Genomic DNA, 19020 nt, shown 5'->3' with positions numbered 1-19020 from the left:
AAGCAGTTCAGCACTTACCTGGGAAGTTTTAGTAAATTATACTACCTTTAGAAATTCTATGAAAATATGAGTTAAGAATGTATAATTCAAAGGTTTAGGCAACTAGAATATGAAAAAATAGGAACAACAAAACAGAAGATAAAGTATGATGTTTTTAGCACACAACTATCCACATACCTGTTTTTGATGTGATAATATATTGCAAGAGCAACACTGTAAAAATAAAATGCAGAGGTTCAGTGTCCATGAGCATATTCAAGACCTTACACATTACCTGGCCACAGTCTGAACATAAATATTTAAACAGAAGTAAAAGCCTAACAATCTTTCTGAACAGTCCCATCTCATTCACAATACTGATCAGGAAAATGTCCTCTTCTGAGTAAATCAATCTGGCACTCATTCCCAGGAATTATTACATCTCTTCTAGAAACAAAAGAACTTCAAGTGATATTTAGAAACAAACTGCTCTTTCTATTCAGAAATTTTCAGCTTTCCTCACTTGTGAAAAAAAAAAAGCACTATGTAAAAAATAGGTGGTATAAAGAAAACACCTTTAGAAATCTCCAACTCATAGCCTACTAATTTAAAAAATTCATGGTTTCTTTATAACTACCAGAAAAATGTGAATATCGCCCAAGAAGTTTGCTATTTTTCCCTTAATAACCTCTTGGCAATCCGCTCAAGTTATTCATTCACTTGCTGAAATGGTACTGTAACTTTTATTTGTAGCACTACCTTAAAATTTTATTTTACATTTTAAAAGGTCTGAATTTAATGAACAATTACATTCCCTTTCCCTGAACTTTTTCTTTTTTAAAACAATTTTTTTCTGACTAGAAAATATATTCATTGTAGAAATTTTGGAGAACATATTTAGAAAATGTAAGAAAAATATTCTGCCCAAATAAAACTATTAGCTTTCTATAAATTATGTGTGTAAGGAGACAGGTTTGCATCCTACTTTTAACTTTTTTCATGTTAACATTTTTTTATCATTAAAAACACGATTTTAAATGGCTGATTATATTCCTTCATATGGTTGTCGAATAATTTACTTAACTATTCCCCTACTAATGAACATTTAGGTTGTTTCTAATACTTTACAATTATAATTAACACCATAATGAACATCCCAATATTTGTGCCATCTACAACTATATTATTTCCATAAGGATACATCCTATAATTGGAATCACTTGACCTCAAGTCATTAACAATGGTAAGGCTCTCAACACATATTGCCAAACATCTTCGCAGAAAGTCTACACCAGTGGACTCCCCACCAGCGTCTGTTTCGACTCACACTCACTGACACTGACCTGAATGTTTTGACCAAGTGGTCTCCAACTGGACAGGTAAAAAATTAAAAAAAAAAAAAAAAGTTTTCCTTTTTCTATCTTTCTTTAAACTTCTATCAAGTTGGCAGGGTTATTCATGTTCTGGACAATTTTTAAAAATTTCCTCTTTCAAAAACTGTCTAGATACTTCCACTATTTTTGTTTTACATTAAAATGTATTGAGGAGGCCAAAAATTATTTTTAAGCTTCTAAGAACATAGGTAACTGGCTGCAACAGACAGTGTTCTGATCCTCTCAGGGTACCAACTCGGCCCGAACATTTCCGCTTACTCAGCCACACCGGCTTAGAGACATGAGCATGCACCTTGGATTCCAAAGCACTCAGATGTTTTCCCGTGACTTAACATGACAGTAGCTAATCTCACTCTCTTATATTCTTCCAAACCTCTCTCTTTCCAGAGCTCTTCACTCAAATGACTTCAGCCTAGTTGAAAGTACTCATGAGCAAATAAGTGCTAATACATCCTTTTTCTCCTAACATCTCGAAAAGCATTGAAGCTGATGAAGAAATTGTAACTGGGGTAAAAGAGCTTCAGAATTTATAAAAAGTAATAAGGTTTTCAAAGTGTTTTCACATATGTTAATAGTCCTGCAAGAAAAAATAGATGTTACTGATTCTATTTTATAAATGGGAAAAACTCAGGTTCAGACAGTAGCTGCCAGGATTTCTGGCTTGTATAAGGCTGTGTACCCTTCTGTTTTGACCATGTAGCCTCTGGGAAAGGGAGGAATCAGTTTTATTTGTTTACTAGTCATGCTGTGATGACTGTTCTTCTAATCTAATGTTACATTTCAAAGGAATATTTCATGTGATTAGTTTAATGTCTTTGAGAAAGAAGATGTTCTTGCTTCCCCTGTGAGGGAGCATACAGCAGTAGAAATATCACTAGACTGAAGTCACATCAACCTGGGTTCTGAACCTGGCTCCTTCCTCTTTATTAGTGCTAATTCACCTCTCAGAGCTTTCATTTCCTCATTTATAAAATTAGAACAATACAACCCACATTATGGAGTTGTAATTATGATCAAATAAAAAAGTACATAAAAGCATGATCTTATATTAACTTTTAAAAGAAAAGTTACTATTATTGTTATTCCCCTAGTAAGAGGTCCTCTGGCTTCTGCCGAATGGGCGAGAATCTTCAGGGCCGCAAGATCACTATCTCCCAAGCTAAAGCCAAGACTGGATATTATCATGGCCTAAGACCTCCAGGAAAAATAGAGCCACTCTGTAGGCCAATTTCCACTCAAGGTTATATCCCAGAAGTGAGACCATCAGGCTGAGGGTTCAGGCACAGTACAGCTCCATGGACTAGTTTAGCAGTCGTCTTGAAGGAAGCGACTGCCCAAAGAGGCCATCAGCTGACAACTGAATCAGGCCCAGGCTTGTAGCTTCACTCTACACACAGTCTCTTTTGTCAAACCTGAGGCTGGAATCACCCCAAAAACGGATCTCTGCCCCACTGCGCCCCCTCTTAATTGGGCAGTAAGATGGCCTGAGACAGCGGGCCAAGTGGAAATGAAGGTCCTTTCATATCTTAGTGGCTCTACAAAGGTCTGCAATATTTCAACTGTTTGCAGCTGTGTCTTTTGTCAAATATGGCTGTTGGAAAAACCAGCTTCACCCAACTAGACCATGTCCAGGACTTTCATGGTGTCCCCCGGTTCCTGGACTTTCTGTTGGTTGATAACCTATCCTCTGGGAATTGTAGGTGTTTTAGAACCTTTTAGGTAGCCTTTCTTAAAAGACTCAAACCTGTGTAAGTCAGTGACATATTATCTATACAATGTTTTAGGCAATATGCAAGGCATTCACCCAAACAGCCAGCTCTCTGGCCATCAAGCCAAGGCAGTAGTGGGGCTCTGTGAGCACCCCTGGAGGAAAGCCGGAAGGGTCCACTGGAGGCCTCTCCGGTGAAGGCAAACATGTCCTGGGACTCTGGGTCTAAGGGTATGTTCAAGAAGTTTTGTTATAGGACAATCTTTCATATTCCTAAACAAGCAGTTAGTCTTTTGGGGCTAACATTTGGGACCGCAGCAACACATGCTGGCCACACAGGCCAGAGTCACCTTAGTTTTTGATTTTCAACCATTATCCTTCGTGTGCTGTTACATTTTTGCATCGGCCACACAGAGCTGTTGTATGGGTTCTGTGTAGGACGTACAATCCTCACCCTCTTTAGTTTTTGAGTAGCTGCTGTTATCTTTCTGAGTCTTCCTGGGAGACGTGTATCTATACAATCTATCTTCGGAGGGGTCACATGCTGACTCTCATTTGGCCTCCCCCTGGAGTGTGGCTCTTATTGTCCTTGCCCAGAGATGGAATTTGTCTGCATTCCTCTAAAGGCAGCTCCCAGGAGAGTGTCTCTCCCCAAAATGTGTTTTGGGACTGATATGTAGACCCACAGTGTAAGTGGAGCACGTCTAATTTGTAACAGGAGGCGTGCTCATCTCACAAAGGCAAGTGGATGGATCTCTGGATCCGTATTTATAAGTCAGGGGCCCAGACACTATGAGGATGAGCAAGCATGGCGTACGCTCAGCCCTGGAGCCACCAGAGTCAAAACTCTTTGTTTCGAGGGAACCAATAAATGGCACCACATTGAGGAAAACTTTGCTTTCTTGTCAGTGTAGAAGTTGCGGTGCTCACCACCTTCTGTCCTTGAGTTTTTTTCTAGAGGCAGTGCCCAGGGTTTAGGATTAACCCTAGTGGTAAACTGGTGCTCTGGCTTTAGGGACTTTTAAAAGTCTAAGGAGAATTGTACTGGGTTGTCTATTCTGTTTTTGGACCTGTCTTTAGAAGGTCTTGTCAAGTTTGGCTCCTCAACACCCATTTTGCTGGATCTCCCTTTCTTTCTGGTCTCTTTTCAGGTTCCCTTGTTTTTGCAGCACTCCTCACCTTAGCTGTGCCAGTCATTGTTTCTACTTCCCCTATTTCAGCCATGAAGCCCCATCCAAGGGACCTAAGGTGGGAAACTGTCCTTCCATCCAGGTGGAACAGTCTTGAGGGGCTTACCATGCATGCTGGCAGTGAACAGGGTGCCATCCGGCCCCTGGAAAGCAGAGGCATAGATAGCCACCCTCACTGTCAATCTGTGCAACAAAGCCTGTGCCTTGTTTATAGGCTTCTATGGTGAAGGACCCCAAGGCATATCCCCTTCGCAGGGCCAGAATGATCCTGTCTCTCAGGGAACAGCCCAGGAGCCATGTAGGTGCTGTCTGATGGAGGAGTGCTGTGACACTGCTCATCTTTTCTGCCTCACCTCCAGACAGAACCAGCGTCTACCCTACCAGACAAGTGCCTAAGGCCTCCTTTAGTTTCTGCCCAGAGTGGCTAACTAGATCAGTTAAACCTGGCGAGCCAGAGTTAACTGGCTCTTACCACCCTTATCAAATCCAAGTTTACCAGGCCAGAGAGCGGTCAAGGCACTCTGATTTTTGGTTAGGACACAGAAAGAACTCAGGGGACCTGGGGGACCCTGAGTGCCCAACTTCAGAGGCTTGGTCAGCTCTGCCAAGTCCTCAGAAAATGGTGAAGTCTCACCAAGGAAGGGCCGGAGCCCTATCAGAGAACAAAACATTTGGACTATAGGGTTTGCTCAGCGGCTTTTGCCACATAGCTGGGGAGGAAGTAAATGCTATTTTCTTGCACAAGAAAACAAAATGGATTTGTGACTTTTGGCACTGCATTTGTCTTCTTACCCAGAGCTAAATTAGCAATGTATATGACAATCCTAAAACCTTTGAAGGGCAAGAGGGGGTGAGTTCTAGCAGCACAGTGGGGCTGAGCCATAGACAGGGCTGTGATGGGCATTAGCTGTTCCCTGGCCCTGGAGGCCAAGGACCTTGATGGTATGGCCAAGTGCGCAAAGGGGCTCCCCACCACCCTCCGCTCTTTTCTTTGATCATCATCCTATGCTTGTCAGAGGATTTGGTGGGGAGGGGTTGGCTGCAGAGGCACAAAGTGTGGCTGACAAACTCTAAATTCATACCACAGCTGTTGGCATTTAGGGGAAAAATAGAAAAATCAAGTTCTCAAAATAAAAAATTATGTCTACAGAAAGAGTGAGCACTGAATGAGTACCCAACTTTTTTATAGCTTTTCTTTCACTGTTAGATTAGCATTCAACCCTCCACCCCATCCCCAACTAGAATTTGCAAATACGTTTATTTCTGGCAATCCCCACTTTACAGGTGGATTATCTTCCAAAAATCAGCTTATAAATCGCTGTTTAGAACGTAGGGCATTCTTCTCACAGTTACAACCTTGTAACTGGATTTCAGGAAGCAACTCTGGCCCATAAATGCTCACTTATGCCCACCATGAAGCTGAACTACAATATTAATGATTGTGTTATCAGTTTTAATGTCTGGAGTAGGGTTCAAGACCTGGGTTAACAGGAGGCAAAGAAAGCAAAAAAGAAAATAAGAGTTTTCTTTGAACAGGAGTAGGGCAAGATTTAGGCAAAATTTTAGAATGGGATGGCATGTGGATTTCACAACTTCCTATCTTTTTCACTACTCTTCCTCCTGAGTATCCCTTTCCTCTCATATTGTCAACCCTATAGCTGAAGAACTCAACTGGACCTGCTAATGTCTCTAAATGTTTCTGACTCTTTAGCTACACCAAGTGTGAGATGCTGGTATTTCCAGGGAAGGATTCTGATGGCACTACTTCAGTTGGGTCCCACCCTGCCCAGCTCCCAGTGTGCATTTTAAAAAGCAGATACTTTTGGCTGGGCACTGTGGCTCATGCCTATAATCCCAGCACTTTGGGAGGCCAAGGTGGGTGGATTGCTTGAGTCCAGCCTAGGCAACACGGTGAAACAAATGTCTCTACAAAAAATACAAAAATTAGCTGGGCATGGTAGTGTGTACCTGTAATCCCAGCTACTCAGGAGGCTAAGGCAGTAGGATCTCTTGAACCTGGGAGGCAGAGTTACATGAGCTGAGATCATGCCACTGCACTCCAGCCTGGGGACAGAGATCCAGTCTCAAAAAAAAAGAAAAAAAGAAGATACTTTTTAAAGCAACTGAATTACAGACTGAAGAAGTTTCAGATGTGTGCAGTGCAGAGACCATGTCTTCGGGTCAGGGAAGCCCAGTATCTACACTGAAGTCTCATAGCTTGTTCCTGCTCTTCAGCTTCTCTGTTCTCTACATTCTAACCCGCAGTTCATTTAAAAGTGGCAGGGGGACATTGGTGGGGCAGGGGAGGGTAGCTGTCCACTTCCATCTGGGGTCTTCAACTTTGACTGCCTGTGACTCTCCTGGGGAGGTTTAAAAATTCGGATACCCACAGTATACCTCAGCCAGATTCAATCAAGATCTGTTAAAAATCCAGATACTCACAGTATGCCTCCGCCAGATTCAATCAAGAGCTGTTAAAAATCCAGATACTCACAGTATACCTCAGCCAGATTCAATCAAGAGCTGTTAAAAATCCAAATACCCACAGTATGCCTCAGCCAGATTCAATCAAGAGCTGTTAAAAATCCAGATACTCACAGTATACCTCACCCAGATTCAATCAAGGTCTGTTAAAAGTCCAGATACCCACAGTATGCCTCAGCCACATTCAATCAAGATCTGTAACGAGACCTCAATCATCAGTGTGTTTTTAAGCTCCCAGGTGACTCCTAGGTGCAGCCAGGGCGGGAACCAGTGATTTACACAGACAACATATTTCTAACTTAGGTGCTTGTGCCTCCTAGAGTTGACCAATGAACTATCAAATTGTCACACAGTTCTCTCACTAGGCTCCTAAGTGTCTGTGTCACAGCCAGTGGCAATTTTAAGTGGTCCAAGGATGAAAGTGTTGAGTAACTAAGACAGAGCCACCTGTGAATCCCAAGAGCCCCCACTGCCCCAGGACGGGAAACTGTGCTACTCTGCCCTGGCTTCCAATGAGAGGAGTCCAGGATTAAAGGGAAGTTAGCAGCTTCTGTTCTGGGCTCCTCAGAGATGGAGCAGAAGCCAACAGTCATGTGGTACACAGACCTTCAGGGCTTTCCACTTCTCTCTGCGAGTCCTAATAACCTAATCTGGAAAACACTTCCAAAGGTACTGCACATCCCACTTCCCCTCAGTAAACCACAGCCCAAGGGTAAACATGGCTCAGGCAATGGCACGCGTGGTGGAGCTAAGACAGAGCTCTGTGAGTGCTGCTGGTATGAGTTTATGCCCATTAGTCACTTTCCGTGCACTCCGGTGCCGAGGAAGTAACGAAGAGGCTGCACTGCCATTTAGATCCTGGAAGCACGGAACCTGAGAAGTGCAGTGCCAACAGGCAGCCTCCACCCAAGCGGCCTTGTCCTCCACCTTCTGCCTAGAGCAGACACTGACCACAGATGGCTATAGTCCTCACTGCCTGACTCATCATCACATGTGGTCATACTCAGAACAGGGCTTCTAGGCCTGAAAACCTGGCCCACTGAAATGGACGAATACTCCTTATTTAAAATTTAAACACTTATTTCATATGCTGACATGTATTGTGAAATGTGTGCTTTCTTAAACAAGTATAGAGATAAAATTCAGATTTTTTAAAACTGAGCTGCTGACCACAGGCCCAAGCACATCAAGTTCTCTATAGTCCTTGCCAAGGGTCATTATTACCACAATGCTAGTGGTACAATAAAGGAAAAACCAGTGTTCCCTCCTTCTTTAAAGTAGGGAAACTGAAGCCCCGTAAGGGAAAGAAGTTTATCCCAAGACTCCCCCTTCCTTCCTCCCTTGTAAACTCCATTTAAAAATATGGAATTAAAGGCCCCACAGAAAGGGTCCCACCCATGTCCTTCCTGTTGGTGAGAGAGCCGTGGTCAGAACTCAGATCTCCAGACCCCAGGCAAGTGTACCTTCACCAGGCCAGGCAGGCTTTCTACTGGAGCCCTGGGTCTTCAACTTGGAACATAGGAGTCTCATTTTATTTAGAAGGTAAAAAGTTAGTGGAGTTATGCCAGGATGGCTTCAATAAAAAGTGCAAGGGTAGAAAGTATGAACAAAAATAAAAACTACATTTTAAGTAACCTACATTTAAAACTTTAAAATTCTGGTCTTTTAATGTAAATAGTAATATGTAAAAATATTTCAAATACCCACATTTAACTACCAAAATCATTTTTTAAAAAGATTTCCTGAATTATCAGTGCTACCCCCACTCCCACCCATCCAATCTTATCACTCCCAGACCCCACAACCAACCAGCTTAGCTGTCAGGTTGAGGAACAGAAAAAGCATTCAGTTAAGTGAAAAAAAAAAAAAAAAAAAAAAAAGAAAGGAAGGAAGGAAATCCATATACGTACCATTTAATTGTATACTTGAGGTTTGGTTGACTGACTGTGCTATCATCTAGGAAAATGGTGGAGCAGGAACTGTATTTCCTTGCTATTTGTCCTGGAGGATGCTAGAAAACAACAGCAACAAGATTAAGGCAATTACACAGGGCTCAGAATTCTTCCAAGAAACATCACCCCCGCTTAGCTTGAGATAAGACCACAGAGGAAAAATGTCTTAGCAAGAAATGTCAACATTACCACCAAGAACAGTACAAAAACACTTTATTCATAAAATGAACTTCCTTGCTTTTCCATATATAAAAGTCACCAGGACCATGCCTAGTCCCTAACTTCCTGCATCAGGAGAACACTAAACTCTTGCAATCAAGCATCAAAAAGTATGTTTCAGAGTCCACAAAAATCACCTGCCCCATGGCGTGTATGAAACATGGGATCTACTACACTAACAAAAGCCTGCAATTTAGATGGTGGCCTGGTTTTATGCACTAAGATCAAGACAAGTGTCCACTGTACCCACTTTCCTTACTCTTGAAATACAGTTGATTTAGGGGCCATGGAAAATGCAGCCAATGTTAATTTAGAGTCTCCTGGTTAATCTGCTTGAATTTCAGCAGGTAAAGTTATAATGAAAAAATACTGCTTTGTTAAGGACAAAATAAGTTTTAAACGGGAAGATTATCTGATACTTTTGAAAATATAACCAATGAATGACCTTTAGGTAGTTCTTTGTGTGGTCTATTGACAGGTTCTTTCGTAACTGTACAAGTTTTGGGCTCTTTGGAGAACTTTAGAACAGAATTCCTTCTAGAAGGTACCAGTGAAGTAAACAGAATTTATAGCACATACTGATGACAGCTAGTTGAACACTAAATAGATTTCTGGCAACAATTGGGCCATATGATTAGTACATATCAATCTGGATAGTTCCTGATCAAAAGCAAACTAGAAAAAAAAATTAAATTATGCAAACAAGTTTCCACATGCCTGATGCTATGTTGAATGTCTAAGTGTCATTTTCAGCAACAAAAAAAAACTTAATAATCCCTTGGGGATCACAAGATCTTCTGCCTGACCTGCCCACCTGCAACACACCCTGGGTATACACAGTTCACTAATTTATAAAGGAAGCCTCAACGTTAGAGACCAAATGCCCTGTTCAATATCTTAAAATTTATCTCCCATTTAATAAGGTTTCCTCAGTAATAAAGTAAGGAAAATGTGAGGCAGCCTGAGAAATCTATAAACAATGTTATAAACAGAATCTCTTCTTTAAACTAGATAACAAATGATACTAGTTACTTCTTTGGGGTTCCAATTTCTTAAATCACAGTTAGAGAGCACCGTGCTGCTGAAGCATCCTGACCCTCGGAGCCCTAGTCTCACATCAACAGCAAACAGGTCAGAAGGAAAGAACCACAACCAGGAAAATTCAGAAGCTGAGGCCTCTCCCCAGGGTTCTTTCCTTAGGCTTACACTCTCAAGTGCCTGTGTGGGGACAGGGCATAGAGAACGCTTGTGAAATTCAAGTCTCAAGTCCAATGTCAGTTTTCACATGGCATTTAACATCTATCAAATGAATCACAACATTTCATTAAGAAAATCCAGACATTTAAACCAATTCTCTTCCTCTTTTTAAACTCTTGTAGCAATCACATGTAAGTCATAAAAGACATACTAAAACCTCAGACTCCAATAACAGCTATTACCATAGGTGATAAACTAAAAGTGCTTAAGGAATTTTTCCTACAGATGTAAAATCTACTACAAACAAAAATCTATGTTTAACACAGATACCATATTTAACATTAAAAGTCAGTAATTAAATTTTTTCTGGTGTTAATAAACTTTTAGAGATATGGGATAACTTTAGAAATCCCAACAATGAAGGAAAAGGACAATAATATTTCATTTGTGTTTCTTGTGGGGTTTCAGTTGTTTCCTCTGATGCAAACTCCTTCCAGATTAAAATGTAACAGGGCTTGCAAAGAATAAATGGTTTCTCTAAGAAAATATAAGCCATGAAGTCAGGGAAAGAAGAATGATGCACGGGGTCATGGGACCCCTCAGAATACAAAGAATGTCCCATCATAATCTAGGAAGTAACCTTTGTGAGTTGACGGGGAGGGCACCCCTCTGTGTGCACCATCCCTAAGGTTCAGAGGGTTAACTCAAAAGCCAGCCACACAAAGGGACCCTGTCCTAGCCTGAGGACTGCCCCAGCTCTGGGTCTGAGCACCCCAGAACTAAGGGCTGATCTGCCAAAGCCCTAGATCCCAGGAGGATGCCAACCCAGCTTTTAAACTATGTAATAACTTCGAAACTGAATAAAGATCCCAAGTATTGAGTTATAAAGATTTTAGTTTCAGAGTATCTCAACACTCTAAAGACTATGTAGGCACTAAGTCATTTCTTGACTGTCAGGACTACAAGACTCATAGAATGTGAACTTCTCTTGATCTGAGCCCCACATCACTAAAAAGCTGAAATAGCTGTAATCCTTCTACCACAAATGCTCTTGACCCCAGGGTTGTCTCTGTTTTTTTTTTTTTTTTTTTTTTTTTTTTGAACTGGTCCTCTCAGGGTGTGGTGAGAGAAAGTACAACACCTCTTGCTGTGTGGTACCATCCAACAGCTGACTGATGCTTCGCCTCTGGAAGCAGCAGAGGTGTATCACTCACAGAACAGAGCATTCTAATTTGATAGTTTTCATAAGCACACCTGTGTCAGGTAGTTCTTGGTGTTACTCAAAATGTTTTTGTTGATGTATTGCTCCATGATTCTGAAACACTGGTATGCTTGTACATGTGCATGCACACGCACACACAGACCCTCCCACTTAGGTTCCCATCTTTGCTAGTAAATGACACAGCAAAGTGATGCACTGGAGAAACAGCAGGGCACGACTCTTGGTAGTTAATCTGACTTGGACATAACTAGCTGGGTGGCCTGGGCAAGTTACCTGGCCTCCCTCTCTGCCCCTCAGTTTCCTTAGCTGTAAAACAGAGATAAAAATGACAGACCCTACCTCATGGGTCTATCAGAAGGAGTGCATGAGTTAGTATTTGTAAAGCACCTTGAGCAGGGCGAGCGTGTGGGAAGCACCTGTCGGTAATCGTTAAGTAGAAACTGCGTTAAACAGGTCAAAAAAGCGACAGGGATGTTCTTTATGCCTAATGCCTATAACATTTTGGAAAACCATAAAAGGAAATGTCTAAGGCAATGTTTTACTTGCAAAGGATGGGCATCACCCTATAGACAATTTAGAAAGATTGTCCCCAAAATAGCAAGTGTCCTGGTGAGAGCGCAGATACTACAGAGTTAACCACGAACTGCTCAGAAGGGGAGCCTGATGAGTGAGAAGCCCAATTATGAATTATTCTAAAGAAATAAAATTTATATATCTGAAATAATGTGAACCTTACAGATTAAGTTATGAATATGCAGAATAATCAAACTTTAGAGCTAGACTGAAGCAAGGTCATTTAGTCCATGTATTCACACAATGTCTATAGTACAAAATATGATTTACACCAAGGTCCACTAATATACAAAAATTGTTGAATATTTAAGAAGATTTTATTGAAGAGTTATCATGTGTCCCAAATAATGAGATTATCCCCTTAGATAATTCCAATACTGATGTCTGTCGGATACAAAGATACATGGATACACACATGTACATGCACACACAAACATACGATCAAAACGCAGGATGAAGAGGAGGAGGAAGCAGGGATAAGACTTCCACTGGACCTTCCACAATGACCCCAAATCTTTCTCCCAACTATTTCAACTGCTCCCACCCGCGACACCTCCTCAAATCCTCCACCCATCACCATGCTGAGCTCCCCACAGGGAGTTTGAGTCACAGAACCCAGAGACCACCAGACAGCGTCCCCTCACCTTCTTGCCTCTTTCTTGGCAAATCGGTCATCCCTCCCCCTACCTGGAGTAGAAGCCCTAACTCTTTTCAGGCCAGAACTAATTAGTCCCTCGGCTTCTTCAAATGTCTTTCTGAATTGGCTCAACCTCCACACTCCCTCCCCATTCACAAAAAACTCTAAGTCCACTATGCAGATGGGTCCTCTGCAGTCCTCCTACCAATTTGATATTTGAACTGAAGCTTTTTTCTTTCTGGGGTTTCCTCCTTGCTTTCCCCCATCTTTCTGGCTACTCAGTCTCAGTCCCTTTGTGGACTCTGCTTCTCTGAATTTCCTTAAATATAATGGTCTTTTCTTCTTCCTCTAAACACTCCCAGGGGACTCTCACCCACTCTCATTAACTCAACTTCCTTCTCCCTCTGTTGAGTCCCAAATCTCTCCTCTCTGGCCCCAATTTCTCTTATGAGCTCACTACTGCCTGGTTGACCCCTCCATCTCAATGTTCCTCATGGGTACCTCAAATGCCAAACTAATCTGTTCCTCTAATCAACTGTAATGGCTTAAAACCAGGAATCCACAAAATATTCTTGAATTTTGTTTTCCTTTCTGTTGGTTTCCTTGTATCAAGTGCTATCGATTCTATTCCAAGTACACTTCTACATCATCCTTTCCCCTGCACCCCTCTAGCCACTATCTGGTATATGAAAGCCACGTGGACTCTCACCTGTATCACTGCAGTAACCACCTTGCCTCGAGGCTCACTCCTCTCTAAACCATTCTTCTTCAAGTGCTACTGTCACCTTAATACAAAACAAATCAGATCGTGTTGCCTCCCTGCCTAGATGGTTCTGACGTTCTCCACTGGGGAGAGACACATGAGTCAACTCTCCATCTCTCCAGGTTCACTGTTCACTTCCTCTTTCTCTGCATACCACACTTGGACATAATTCAAAGATGAAAGGAACAACGGCCACTTTTATTTAATGGCCATCAAAGATGAGCCCACAGTGTTCTGGGTTACTTTACGTGTATTCATTTAGAGCTCACAAACATTTAGAGCCCTGCAGTGCAGGCAGAATTCCCATTTTACAGATAAGGAGTTCAGAGAAATGAAGGAGCATTTCCAACACCAAATCTAAGACACCAGAGCTTAAAGCCACGTTTGTCTGACTCCCAAGTCCGTGCCTCTCTCCCTGGGGTTCTGCAGCCCTTCCCTTGAGCTCTTCTCTCCTAAACCTTCTTGTATAATACCCTAAAGACCTTTTCCCCTCCCTGACTCCACTCATCCTTCAGCACTCTGCTGACAGTGCTTCCTCTAGACGCCTTCCTACCACCAGACCACCTGGGCTGTACCCTTCTGAGTGTTCTATGCCCGTGTTCACCCTCCACAGCACCAGTCACTCTCCACTGTCATTTCTGGCTCACTTTTCTATGTGTCTCTAAGGTCTAGACTGCAGGTGTCTTGGAGGTACAGACTGGTATTTTCTTGAATCAGCAAATGAAGAACAGCTCCATCCCGGGACTAGAGTGCTCACTGCCCCCAACTGTGGGAAGTCGTCTGCCTCCATGACAGCACAGGATCCTCTGTGAGGGAGACCACAGTGTGGCCACAGCAGCTGTGTTACGGCAGAAAGGAGCATGCTGTGTGGCAATGAGTTGGCCGCAGGGGCCTGCACCATTGGGCAGTGAAATGCTGACACGTGCAGAACACATGAAGTGAGGCATGGCAGGCAGATCAAGGAGCCACGTTCACTCCAGACAGGCAGGGCAGGAGCACAGTGGAGTCAGAAAGGCCAGTGCTTGACTGCAGCTCTGCCACTGACGAGTTGTGTAAACGTGGGCAAGTTACTTACAGAGGACAATCACACATCCTGGCTTGATCAGGACAGCTGTAGTTTGTCCCTGTTGTCCTAGAAAAACCAATAATAGTAACCCCTTTCATAATCAATTAAAATGTATAAGCCTATCACCTTAGGCTTAGCCTCCTCAAGCTTCAATATCTTCGTCAATAAAATTCAGATACAGAACCTGTCCTTCATTGTGGTGCTGTGAAGAATAACACCTGTAAAGTGCTTAGCACGTAGATGAACTAAATAAATACTAAGTCATTTAACACTTAAGAGTCTCTAGGCTTTAACTTCCCATTTTCAATGACTGTCTTACTTCTTCTTAGAAAGGTTTGTTAGGATCAAAAAAAAAAAAGCATTAAATAATGTAAGGGCCAGGCATGGTAGCTCATGCCTATAATTCCAGCACTTTGGGAAGCCCAAGTGGGAGAATCATAAGCCCAGGAGTTCGAGACCAACCTGAGCCATACAGCAAGACCTCATCTCTACAAAAAATAGAAATAAATTAGTCACGTGCAGCGATGCATGCCTGTGGTGCCAGCTACCCAGGAGGCTGAGGCATGAAGATCGGTTGGGCCCAGGAAGTAAAGACTGCAGTGATCCATGATTGTGCCACTACACTCCACCCTGAGTGACAGAGTGAAACCTGTCTCACAAATAAATAAATAAAATAAAGTATTATTATTAGAGGAAAAGAAGGAGTAAAAGTTTGTGAAAAGAAGTGATATAAATGAAATCTCTAAATATGAAAGCTCCACAATTTTTTTTAATCTTAAGGAGGGCAAACTATGACCTTGATAGAGGAGGCAGGTTTCGGTCTGCAGCCTCCTCGGGCCACAGAGAAAGGACACTTGCACTGGCATTCCTTGACTAGGAATGAACAAAAGGCCTGCTGGAGTGCAGAAGTGGAGGGTAGGCTGGGTTGCAGGATCACACCTGCCACCTGCTGAACTCCCAGCTCACAGTCTCCACGAAACCATAAAGGCCACTCATTTCGCAGAAGTGTCTTTGCCTTATTCACACAGCTAATACAGGGTGGAGTGGAATTCAAGAACTTTGTGTGGGATTCTGAAGCCTGTGAAACCCAGAGCACTGATCTGCAAGAGCAGCTGTGCTCACAGGAGGATGCCCATGCGTGGAAGGCACCCGGCTGGGAGAGAGGAAAGCACCATTATCACTTTTCCAGGACCACCAGGGGTCGCAGAGACACAAAGACAAAAAGCAAAATAAGAAAAAAATCTTCCTCTCTGACCTCAAAGTGTTCACAAACTAATGTTCCATAGAAAGAAAAAGAAGGCGCAGGTTAGGCGCAGTGGCTCATGGCTGTAACCCCAGCACTTTCAGAGGCCGAGGCAGCTGGATCACTTGAGGTCAGGAGTTTGAGACCAGCCTGGCCAACATGGTGAAACCCCGTCCCTATTAAAAATACAAAAATTAGCTGGGCGTGGTGGCAGGAGCCTGTAATCCCAGCTACTCAGGAGGCTGAGGCAGGAGAATCACTTGAACCCGGAAGGCAGAGGTTGGAGTAAGCCAAGATCACATCACTGTACTCCAGCCTGGGTGACAGAGCAAGACTCTGTCCCCCTACCCCCATCCCCCAAAAAAGGGTACAGCTTTTAGCAGGATCAATTATTTACAACAAGACTGAAGTAGAAGGCAAATACCCATGCAGTTAAGAACCCAGGTGAACCAAATCATTCTCTATGAAAGCGAGAAAATAAGCCAACTTAGGATCTCAGAACAAAAACTGGGAAAATGCCAACTTTATGGTAGAATTCTGCTCTGTAGAAATGTATTTGGCCATAAAAAGGAATGAAGTTCTGAGATACACAGACGAATCTTGAAAACATTATGCTAAGTGAAAGAAGCCACTCACAAAAGGCCATGTATTATATGATTATATGATTTAGATAAAATATCTAAAATAGACAAATCTACAGAGACAAACAGTAGACTAGCGGGGGAGGGGAAGGAGTAGGAAGGACTGCTAATGGGTACAGGGTTTCTTTTGGGGGTGATGAATATGTTCTAAAATTGACTGTGATGACGGTTGCACACCTCTGTGGTTATACTAAAAACCACTGAACTGTATATTTTTAAAAGGTGAATTTTACATGTTAATTGTATATCAATAAAACTTAATTGAAAAATAAGTTTTTCATTAGAAATTAAAAAGTCAAAGGCCAAGGTCAAGAAAAAACCCTATGGGATAGACTGGAATTGGAAATTTAAAGTAACAGTATGAATTCATGATTTCTGAAATGTCTGTTTCCTAGCTACACCTGCTAAATGGGCCTAGAAGCAATAGCACCCCAGCAGCAATGAGCACACATGGTGTCCAGACCTTGGTTCTAGCACTGTTTGCCACTAAAAGGAATCAGGACTCTCTGGAGAAATGGCTATCCAGGGTTGAGGCGGAGGTACAAGATGAGCCTGGAATATCTTATTGTGCCAGAAAGCAAAGGAGTTCTCAAAACAAAACGAAAGGATGGAGCATGTCACAAGAACACAAAACCAGTATCAAAAGACTGCCGCTACCCACATCTAGGACAGTATGAACACCAAAATATTTAAGCACAAGCATGAACTAGGTATCATTAGAAAAACAGAAATCCAGAAATCTGTACTGAAAATGGCTGGATGGACAGACAGATGGACAGATGGGAAGAGAAGGCTCTCTCTTGAAGCAGAACACCTACTGACAAAGGGAGAGGAAGTATGCTAGGGCTGGAAAACCACCATTCTGTAACCAAAAATAATAAAGATTGGTTCAGGCAAGCCTGATCAACAGATGCTAAATCTGGGGGTGGGGATAAAGTAAGGATATCTACATGGTTTTAAAGTACCTGCCCAGAGACTGCTTGTTAGTTGCAAAGGGAAAACGAGTAAATAGACAGTGGAGAATCCAGGCAGCACCTTGCCCGGTAATCAAAATCAACATCAGCAACAAGAGTCAGATGATACTGCCTGCCTCTCGATTTGATGTCTTGAAAAGGGCAAGGGAACACTCCATGTAGTATTCTGGCTGTAAATGTTTAACTGAATCCTTCAGGCAAATCCAAAGTGAGAAACATTACGTTATTATTAAAAAAAAAAAAAAAAAAAAAAAAAACTGGCCCTGTATTCTTCAACAGTGTCAATGTCCCGAAAGACTGAGAAAGGCTGAGAATCTGCTCCAGATTAAAGGACCTCAAGGGTGCATGCCAACTAAATGCCATGTGTCAGCCTGCAGTGAAACCCGTATCACAGAAAAACACGCTGTAGCGGACATTACGGAGCCACTTAACATTGCTGGAATATGGTCAGTTGATTAGAAGAAACATATCAATGTTAAATTCTTTATTTTGATAATATTGTGGTTACACAGAGAACAGCCTTGGTTTTAGGAAATACACAGTGGAGTATTAGGGAGAAAAGGCAGAATGCAGACAACCTACTTCCAAACAATTCAGAAAAAATAATAAAGGACAATGACCAAGGATGTGCAGAATGTGAGAGAATATTGGTTTAAAACTGATGAATCTGGCTAAAGGGTAGATGAGAGTTTTCTGTATTATTATTATTAAAATTATTCTGTAAGTTTGAAATAAAAGTTAAAACATATATATGTATACACACACATATATATACACACACATATATATGTATATATAAAATCAAAGAACAGATTATAACACAAGACTAAGGGAAACAAAGTCTGCTTCTTAAAGGGCTTTTCTGACAAAGTCCCTGCTTCAAATAGAATGCTCCTTCAAGGCTTCACTTTATTCCTTTCTTCTCTCTACTCCAGAAGTCCCTGAGCAAGGTGACGGAGTTGAAAACTGAGGAGGTTAGGAGGGCAATGAAGTGACAAGTAGAATGCACAGTGAAGAGGCCCTCAGTGCCTGCCCAGCTAGCAGGAGTGGTTGTGCTTCCCTTAACTCCAGGAATAGCAGCAATGGAACCAAGAGTCAGTGAGTGACTAAAATGAGAACAGCTCCTTCCCCACACGTAGCAGTGTCTGAGCAATGTGAAAACCAGGCAGCTGTGGTCAAGAATTTGTGCTGGCTAACTAAGGGATGATATCCTAACACTATATACAAAAGATCAGGGCTTCCAACATAGGAACTTCCACGGAGAACACACCATGAGTTACCAGGCTAAATCGTAACATCAGCTCAGTGGACCCTTCACTTGGGTGTCTTAACAAGGACAACGTAGCTTTCAAAATGACCTTCCACAAAGACACTATGGAAGCAATTCCACCGGTCAGCTGCCCTGTATTTGAATGGACCATTACACTTTACAAGTGCCACTTCCTTTGTGCCTCATTACGAGAGTGACAGCATGAAGAAAGGGAAGAAGGGGTGAAGAAGAAACAGAAAGAGGTAAGAAAAGAGAAAGTCCTCCACAGACATAACCAATACACTCAAGGAATTGATGTCCTACACAAGCTTCTCAACGTACCAGTGTGTGTAACATCATCATTATCATTTCTAGACATTCTGCAAAAAGAAGAAGAAAAAACAAAAAGAAGAGAGAAAATAACAAAACACCTACCCCATGTCAACATCCCTCGGTGAAGCAGAACAGGGGGTCTGAGAACCAGAGCATCTAAGGTTCCTTTACTGACACGAAAATCCTGTACTCTCAA

At 42.3% G+C, this 19020-nt stretch overlaps 1 protein-coding gene across 6 annotated transcripts in view; it reads right to left on the bottom strand.

Moving 5' to 3' along the window:
• The window catches only part of CCNY (cyclin Y), a 299400-nt gene that overhangs the window by 42504 nt on the left and 237876 nt on the right, over window positions 1-19020 (bottom strand). For all 6 annotated transcript variants that reach the window (XM_055275153.2, XM_055275152.2, XM_055275151.2 and 3 more), the window contains 2 exons: window positions 8666-8766; window positions 178-213 (listed from right to left, as the gene is read on the bottom strand). In XM_055275153.2, the coding sequence (XP_055131128.1) occupies window positions 178-213; window positions 8666-8766 (137 nt within the window). The remainder of the gene's footprint in view (window positions 1-177; window positions 214-8665; window positions 8767-19020) is intronic.

Source organism: Symphalangus syndactylus, chromosome 4 (assembly GCF_028878055.3).
Source record: "Symphalangus syndactylus isolate Jambi chromosome 4, NHGRI_mSymSyn1-v2.1_pri, whole genome shotgun sequence".
Taxonomy (NCBI): domain Eukaryota; kingdom Metazoa; phylum Chordata; class Mammalia; order Primates; family Hylobatidae; genus Symphalangus; species Symphalangus syndactylus.
The sequence above is the reverse complement of the archived record's forward strand: the minus strand, read 5'-3'. Positions and strand labels throughout refer to the sequence as shown.